Source organism: Astatotilapia calliptera, chromosome 18 (genome assembly GCF_964374335.1).
Source record: "Astatotilapia calliptera chromosome 18, fAstCal68.1, whole genome shotgun sequence".
Lineage (NCBI taxonomy): Eukaryota > Metazoa > Chordata > Actinopteri > Cichliformes > Cichlidae > Astatotilapia > Astatotilapia calliptera.
The window spans coordinates 36,213,368-36,222,093 of NC_137439.1; the positions used below are offsets into that span (position 1 = coordinate 36,213,368).

General features: G+C 46.5%; 1 protein-coding gene across 1 annotated transcript in view; it reads right to left on the bottom strand.

Annotated features, from left to right (window-relative positions):
- Window positions 1–754: 754 nt before the first annotated feature.
- LOC145421896 (dual specificity protein phosphatase CDC14AB-like) overlaps window positions 755–8,726 on the bottom strand; it is a 14,770-nt gene continuing 6,798 nt past the window's right edge. Inside the window, exons 6-13 of the mRNA XM_080292858.1 lie at window positions 6,735–6,797; window positions 6,263–6,335; window positions 5,412–5,642; window positions 5,186–5,324; window positions 3,957–4,194; window positions 3,751–3,842; window positions 2,518–2,649; window positions 755–2,435 (exon numbers count right to left, since the gene is read on the bottom strand). Of these exons, the coding sequence (XP_080148984.1) occupies window positions 2,387–2,435; window positions 2,518–2,649; window positions 3,751–3,842; window positions 3,957–4,194; window positions 5,186–5,324; window positions 5,412–5,642; window positions 6,263–6,335; window positions 6,735–6,797 (1,017 nt within the window). The 3' untranslated portion in view covers window positions 755–2,386. The remainder of the gene's footprint in view (window positions 2,436–2,517; window positions 2,650–3,750; window positions 3,843–3,956; window positions 4,195–5,185; window positions 5,325–5,411; window positions 5,643–6,262; window positions 6,336–6,734; window positions 6,798–8,726) is intronic.

The window sequence follows — 8,726 nt, forward strand, 5'->3', positions numbered from 1 at the left end:
TTAGAACATTAACAGACCAACAAATATAAGTGTCCCAACCAGACAATGATTTGGAGACTATAGAGGACGTATTTAACTTAACTACAGTAAGGATACAGCCAGGATTTTAGTTTAAGAGGCCCTGTTATACATATATGGTACAGTACTGTTTCATATACGTAGGTCAGTGTATGTGCAGGTAATCCATGTAGCTCAGTTCCTTATACTTTTGACTCAGTACAGTGTCAACAGAGGGGATTCCCTTATAGAGTCGCCTCAGTTATTTCTGATGTTTTGGTCATTAAATTCCCCAAATGATACCAAGCACATGGAATCCACAGTCTCAGCATCCCACAGCATCCCACAGCATCCCACAGCGTCCCACAGCATCCCACAGCGTCCCACAGCATCCCACAGCGTCCCACAGCATCCCACAGCATCCCACGGCACCCCACAGCGTCCCACAGCATCCCACAGCGTCCCACGGCATCCCACAGCGTCCCACAGCATCCCACGGCATCCCACAGCATCCCACAGCGTCCCACAGCATCCCACGGCATCCCACAGCGTCCCACAGCATCCCACAGCATCCCACAGCGTCCCACAGCATCCCACAGCGTCCCACAGTATCCCACAGTATCCCACAGCGTCCCACAGCATCCCACAGCGTCCCACAGCGTCCCACAGCGTCCCACAGCAGTGTCAGGTGACTTTCAGTGAAGGTTATGACACAATGACAGTGTGATGATAACAAAGAGAAGCATGAGTCATTATCTCGTCATTACTTGGACTTTATTGTTGATTTTAGCACTTCACACTAGCATTAGCTGGTTTCCCTCCTTTGGAGTAAACTACCAATCAGACAGCACATCTGAGCTGCTGTCACACAGTCAGATACAGGAAAGCATGACAGCAACAACACGCTCAAAGCTGAACATCATTTGCATGTTAAGAATTTTACTGCAAGAAAGAAATAGTGCAAAGCTGAACATAGTGAGTTTGCTTTATGTATGATAAAGTCCTGTTGACAAATCCAGTGCATGAATGTGAATGACCTGTGAAATAAAGTGTGCGTGCCGTGTTCAGTCTGACGTGAAACATCAGAATCTCTGTCTTCATTTTACTGATTTCCTCTTTCATTGCCAGCATGTGTGCTCAGAGGCTTTCACAGTGCATTATAAGCACGTCGTGGCTTTGTGTCCCTCGCTCTGCATCATTAGAACATTAACAGACCAACAAATATAAGTTTGTCATACTTTATCGATGAAATCTGGGAGAATATAAATAACATCTGTAGCAGAAGCAGTGTGTCACTCTTGGTCTTGCAAGACAATTTTGCGTCCAGTTGTTAATTCTTGAACAATGTGCACCAATCTCTTACAAAAGATGTGGTTTGCTATGGTTCTCTGACCCAACCTGGTTACTAAAGTACTGAAAACGAGGAGACAACATTACAACAACGTGCCAAATAAGCTAGGTCCATCATGTGATCTGCCAAAGTTTAAGGCGTGGATTTTGGTACGACTTCTAAAGGTCTGTGTTTCCGCAACCAAGACGTTGCTTCAGGCCGTCTACATCCTGTGGTTCTGAACTTCGGATGGACAAATGGCAGCAGCCGTTTATCAGAAGCACCCAGACTGCTCTTGGCGATGGTCTGACTCAGTCCTCGGGCCACGACCTCCCCTGTAAGCGTTGTTTGGTGTTTGCACCTGCACGTGTCCTTTGCTTCCAGCAAAATGATTGTGACAGCGGGGCATTCAGCATCCAGCAGATGTTATATCTGCAATATGCAGCCGCAGTTTTTCACAGTTACCTGCCTGCTATACCCAAGAGACGTGATGATTTATGGTGTCGGCCCTGTTATCACAGAATGGGCCACGTGACCAGTTAAAGTGGTGACAAACTGTTGGCTCTGTCGAAACGAAAAGTAGTTATTGGGGCTAAAAAAGCATTTACAGCCTATTAACCCGAGAACGCTATCGCTGGGTGATTTACACCCGAGCAAATACATTTACATGATTTCTCTCTCCTGCAGCTGTTTGCGTGTCGAGGAGCCTGTGCCTTCACCAGGGAAGTCTCAAATGTCCCAGGAATGGGTGGACCAAAGACCAGCTTTCCAGAGTCATTCTTTTGTTTTAGGAGGGTTTTTCTTTCATTTTGTTAGACATGGCACAGTTGAAAGTAAAAGAAGACCACTCTAATTTGTCATGTGTTGTCATATTTTGATATATTTGATTACTTTTTATTGGTTATATTATATCGGGTAAAAATCACCCGGCATTAGCGATTGTGTTACTATTTATAGCGATAGTGTTCTAGGGTTAAACGTGCAAGAGAGCTGATGCAGTCTCCAGCGAGTCCATCATCAGCTGGGCTGATTCATGACCAGAACGTCCCAAGTGTGAAGTCAGTGAATCAGTGCTGGCCTGGTGCTGAACAACGTGAGGCTGAAGGGACTGTGGAGACATCAGCACATCACATTTTACATTGGTTTTATTATAATGTGCTTCTAGTAAGGACAAAAGCACAGACACCAACCTCCTGATCTGCGGAGCAGTGGTGGTAGAGGAACTTCGTCTCAGCGTCTTAGTAGAAGAAGGGGTGAGGTGGACTTTGGAGGGCTTCGGGGGAGGGAGGATGGAGCGGTGTGAAGTCTTGGACAGGTTTAACCTGACACAGAAAACAAGAACACCTCATATTTGTGTGTGTGTGTGATCCAAGAGCAAATAAAACTTGATCCTTCACAGAAACAAGCACAACGAACAACTTCTCCAAAAATCCTTCTGATTTCTACGCTCACTGCAGGAATCAACATCTGCACTCACACTCTGTACAAGAGACGAGATACAAACACGCTTCGACGTGTGGGAGGTACCTGATTTAACCTCCGTGGAAGCCCAGCTCTTGGTTGTGTCAGGTTAGCAGTTTGGTGATGTTAGTTTACAGGAGAAGCCGGAGGCACGTCGTGAGTTTGGTTCGTGGTCGTCCTTTGGTTTCTTTTTGCCGCAGCTCTCATATCCCCGATTTGTAACTATTTACTTTTTATAAGATGTTTCTTGAACTATGGCAGCTTCTTATATATCTGCTATATTTGTGCCGTGGATTCAGGGACCCAAACAAAAACTGTAGTGAGCAGAGGTATTATCTACTGATTGTGTGTCTGGCTGCAGCCAAGGATGGAGAGCAGAGGCAGCGGGCAGGCCAATCGAAACGCAGCTCAGGCCGCGGCTGCAGCAAAAACTTGGGCGTAGGAGGAGCGATTCTGGCAAAGCGTCAGGAGGGGAAGTGGTGCTCCACCAACACGGTGTACAGTAAAGATGGAGGCCTGCTGGCTCCAGCTGAGGACACCGTCAGGCAGTAGAAGGAATACTCTGACAACCTCCAGAACCTTAATCTCACTCATAACTAAAGTCGCCAAAAGACAACAACTTCTCCTGTTGCATTTAGGTTTCAGTTTAACCGAAGAACAAAGAAGGACACATGAGCTCGAGCAGGTTACACACAACATTCACGCTGCACAGATGAGAACACAGCAGGATTTCATGCAGTCCGGTCTGCCTGTTAGACAGCGTGCAAACAAAGCGTGCGTTCTTTGTAGCATTCGACAACAGTCACTTACGTACTTTCTGACATTCACAAAAACATATTGGTGTCTATTATCTCTCCTTGTTAATAGAAACTTTGTTTCCAGCGTTTGAGCTAATTCTCTACGTGTCTCTTGCACTGACCACAATAACCATCTATCATTAATTACATTACAGATGTTGGTACCTTGAGCAGGATGACGCTGATCTCGGTGGGCGTTTTCCCTTCAGTGCTCTCAGTTCGTCTCCCTGTGTCAGACTGACTTCTTTGCAGTTATTCTGCACAGACACAATTAGCAGCATGAAAACACAACATTGTGATCGGAACTCAGTAGCCTGTTTGAATTCTGCAGTAACCATTAAGAAAAGGTGCTATGAAGTCACACTGCTGACCTCATCCAAGCTATATGACTTGCAGAGCACGGTGTTGATTGACAGGTCATCCATGCTGGAAAGCAGCGAGGACACTGCCTCCTGTTTGCCTCCCTGCACAGAGTCAGAGCGGTGCAGCTGCTGCTGCAGCTGCAGCTGCTGCTGCTGCTGCAGCTGCTGCTGCCGACTCAGTCTCTGTTGGACCAGCTTCTGTTTAGACCGATGCACGTCACCCTGAACCCACAAACTGTGCTGCTTCCTGCACACAAACATCAAACACACGCCACAAACTGACTGTGATATCACGTTTAGCAGGTACAACATTCAACATCCTGGTTTAGCGTGTAAGTAGACACACAAAGCTAGTAGCCATTAGCAACAGAGCGCTACTGTGGCGTAAGGAGGAAGTGTGCGTCCAGAGCTGAGGAGAGAAACCAGCTGCACACTGTGACTGCAGTCTGCAGCAGTATCACAGTTTCAGGCTTTTTTAAATTCGATTCGATTCATCATCCACCAGTTTCCCACTGCTGCAGTCACCACCAGCTGCACATGGGCACCCTGGGGAATGCCCCACCCTGACCTCCACCTTTTGCTTCTCTTCTAACATTTCCAGCATGCTCCAACCATGACCTCAGCATGGAGAAACATCCTGTGTGCTAACAGCAATAGATGCCACAGCCTAAGGACAGACGGGCCTTGTTTGTCCAGCACATCTCACAGATGCTCGATGAGACTGAGATCTGCCGACGTTGAAGGCCAAGGTGACCCCTCAAACCCTTCCTGATCTACTTGTGCTTTGTGTGAAGACTCCAGCGACACTCGAAGTATTAGAGAACAGCTGTACTCAGTGGCCAACGCCTTTTGGGTCATTGCAAAATGTCAAACAGCTTGTGTTTAAATAAAAAAGACTGGAAACAGAAAAAGATCCAAGTGGACCAATCACACCTTCACAAACGCAATGACCCTGATGAAGGCCACTAACACGTTATGGTTCCCTGATACTCTGTGACTGGAGTCTTCACCTCGTCAGATCTTTGTCTTCTCCGTGCACCTTGGAGGTGAAGCTGCCGTCTGCTTGTGTTTTGTGACATTATCCTAATGAAGTGTTGCAGACGTGTCTGTGTGCACAGCATTACTCCTGTACTTTCATGAACGGACTACAGCTTAATGATTGTCTCCGACCGAGACCTTTGGAGTCACGGAAAGTGGGCCGTTTGGTTTGAGCGGTCACAGCTGAGGCACAAACTCACTCTTCTAAGAAGTTTTGCTGTGGACCGATGATAGATCCAGGTCTGCAGACTCTGATCCAAGCAATCGCCTCGGCTGCAGTAAACCGGAAGTGCTTCATCAGGTAGCAGCCAATCAGAGTGCCCGTGCGGCCTAATCCAGCTGTAAATGGATGGAGTGTTTAAAGAGACAAAGTTAAGATAAAAGAAATAAATGACATCAATTAAACATAAAGACTTGCAGTCCTACCTTTACAGTGCACCGCCACTGCCCCGTCTGTACTTTCACACACATGCAGAAAGCGTCTGACGATGAGGTCAGAGGGCGTGGTCCCATCAAGGAAGAAGAGGTCGTGGTGCTCAAATCCTGCATCCTCAAACCGCCTGCCATCATACAACGTCCTGTTCAGACGAACCACGGTCGTTATGTCATTTTGGCAAAAGTATGAGAAGTATGCCTCGGGTGTGTGGAGGGGATAACCTGGAGACAGAGTCAACAACAGCTGAGTTACGTCATACGTTTCAATCAGCGAGCGTCTGTTTTTAATGCGAACGTAAAATAAGATTCAATGACGTAGTGTCAGCTGATTTATGTTGTAAGGTAAAGACGTTAAATACAGAGAAAACCCAACGATCGGACGGCCCCAAGCACCTGCTGACAGCGGGAAAGAAAAACTCCCTTTTAACAAGAACCAGGCTGAGGGAGGGGGCGCAATCTGCCTCATGTGGTCGGGGTGGGGGGAGGACAACAGGACAAGAGATGGACGAGAGCCAGAGGGGAATAATAACTACGTGCAAAGTGGTGTAAATACACAGAAAGTAAAAAGAGCTGAGGGATGGAGAAGCATGAGTGCATCATGGGAAACCCCGAGCCACTGCAGGGTTCAGGCTCGTCTAATCCAGCCGTAACAACACGACAGCACTAAGCAGGAAACAATGCACGCCGTCAGAAGACAGCAGGGTAAGGTTAGCTCTTCTCAGCTGCTTCAGGACGTGCAGGCACTGAGGGGCTGCACAGGCCTTCTGTCAGCCCAGCAACGTGAGCACTGGTGTTGGTTTGGAGGCATGCTTTTAGCTTTTAGCTTAGAGATTCTGACTCACCACGAGAATGAGGGCTACTGAACGCCAGAACTTTGCCCGGAACGATCCAGTTCATATCTCCATTTTCAACTCGCTAAAAGCACAAAAAGAAAGGAAAGACTGTGATAGAGGTTAGCCACATATCAGTTAAAACATGGATCCAGAACACCTTAATTATACCACCACTGCAGTAATGAACACGTACGGGCTTTTACCTTTCATTGGAAATCAGTTTTGTTGACCTTTACTTCACTGACTGTCTATCACTTGGACGGGTGAGCTATGGATCAATCTAACTGAGAAACTGAGGAAGTACAGCGTGCACCAAGGCAGGCCTGGACATCGTACGAGCTCTTGGTTGGCCCTGACTGTGTTACTAACAGCACTGCAAATAAACTGGATGAATAACAAGCGTACGTTAGTTATTTCTTCCTGTATCCTGGTCCTGTTTGCATTGATATCGACCTGTAGCACAGTCTCTGCAGTCTGTTACCTCATAATGTTCATATTCTTCTGCACTGAACCTTTCAAAATCCAGGAAACCATGTTGTAATGCCTGCAGAGGAAAAGAGCAGGAACAGATTTTCACAACAAAAGCACAACTCCCCCCAAAGGGCTGAAATGTTTAGTGTTATAGTGATCTGCAGTGGTTTCACAGATTCAGTTCAGTTTTTCTTAGCACCAAATCACAACAACGGTCACCTCAGGCAGTTAATATTGTACGTAAAGACCCTACAGAGGAAACACAATCAGACCACGAGCAGGCACACTGGTGACAGTGGGGAGGAAACACTCGTTTTTAACAGAAACACATGTTCACCAGAACCAGGCTCAGGGAGGGGCGGCAATCTGACTGACTGCTGAAGGCTTTTCAGGGAGTTTTTAGGACTTCCTGATAATAATGAATTACAGTCGTCCAGCCTGGAAGTAATAAATGCATGAACTAGTTTTTCAGCGTCACTCTGAGACAGGATATTTCTAACTTTAGAGATGTTGCACAAATGGAAGAACGCAGTCTTACATATTTGTTTAATATGTGCATTGAAGGACATGTCCTGGTCAAAAATGACTCCAAGGTTCCTCACAGTGTTACTGGAGGCCAAGGTAATGCCATCCAGAGTAAGAATCTGGTTAGATACCATATTTCTAAGCTTTTCAGGGCCGAGTACAATAACCTCAGTTTGATCTGAACTAAGAAGCAGAAAGTTAGCGGCCATCCAGGTCTTTATGTCTTTAAGACATTCCTGCAGTTTAACTCATTGGTGTGTGTTATCTGGCTTCATGCACAGATAGAGCTGGGTGTCATCTGCATAGCAGTGTAAATGTATGCTATGTCTTCTAATGATGCTGCCTAAGGGAAGCATGTATAATGTAAACAGAATTGGTCCTAGCACTGAACCCTGTGGAACTCCATAACTAACCTCAGTGTGTGAAGAGGACTCTCCATTTACATGCACAAACTGGAGTCTATTAGATAGATATGATACAAACCACTGCAGCGCAGTACCTGTAATACCTACAGCATGTTCTAATCGCTCTAATAGGATATTATGGTCGACAGTATCAAACGCTGCACTGAGGTCTAGCAGGACAAGCACAGAGATGAGTCCACTGTCAGAGGCCATAAGAAGATCATTTGTAACCTTCACTAAAGCTGTTTCTGTGCTGAGCTCTGAAACCTGACTGAAACTCTTCAAATAAGCCTCTGCAGATGATCTGTTAGCTGTTTGACAACTACTCTTTCAAGGATGTTTGATATAAAGGAAGGTTGGAGATTGGCCTATAATTAGCTAAGACTGCTGGGTCTAGAGATGCTTTTTGAGTAAAGGTTTAACTACAGCCAGCTTGAAGGCCTGTGGTACATAGCCGATTGTTACATCCTGGGAGGCTGTGGGAGTGTGTGGGCGTGGTGTTGTCTTCTCCCTCTCCTCCTCCTTCGTTCTGGCCCCTCCCCTTGTCTCTCTCTGCCCCTGCCTTCTCCTTTAGGTCACACCTGCTGCTCATCTGCTCTCGTTACAACCAATTACCCTCAGGGGTGATATAAGCTGGAGAAGAGCAGTGTGGAGGAGGAGGGAGAGGTTTCTGGTGGATTTCCTCTGTGCGGGTCAGAGTGTGTTACTGGCTTAGGTGTGGAACAGCCTGCTGCGTGTGGCTCTTTGTGAGTAGTGCTTAACTGAGCAGTGATTGCCCATGAGTGACGGCAGCCTTCACTAGTTTGTGTGGCCTGCCTGGATATTGTTTGCTAGCAGTGTTGCTGTCTCTTTCTGTTGAAGCCTTATTGTTGCTTCCTTTGTTGAAGTGGTCATTACCACTTTGGGTTGATCTCCCTGATTTCTCATTAAAGCAGCGGTGCTGTCTCCTTTTGTTGTTGCCATTTATATGATTATTGAGGTGTTTGCCTACAATAAAGATCTATTTTATATTAAATACCTCTGCCTGGCGTTCTTTTCATTCCACCTGGATCTAACTGTTACTGTCCCCCACC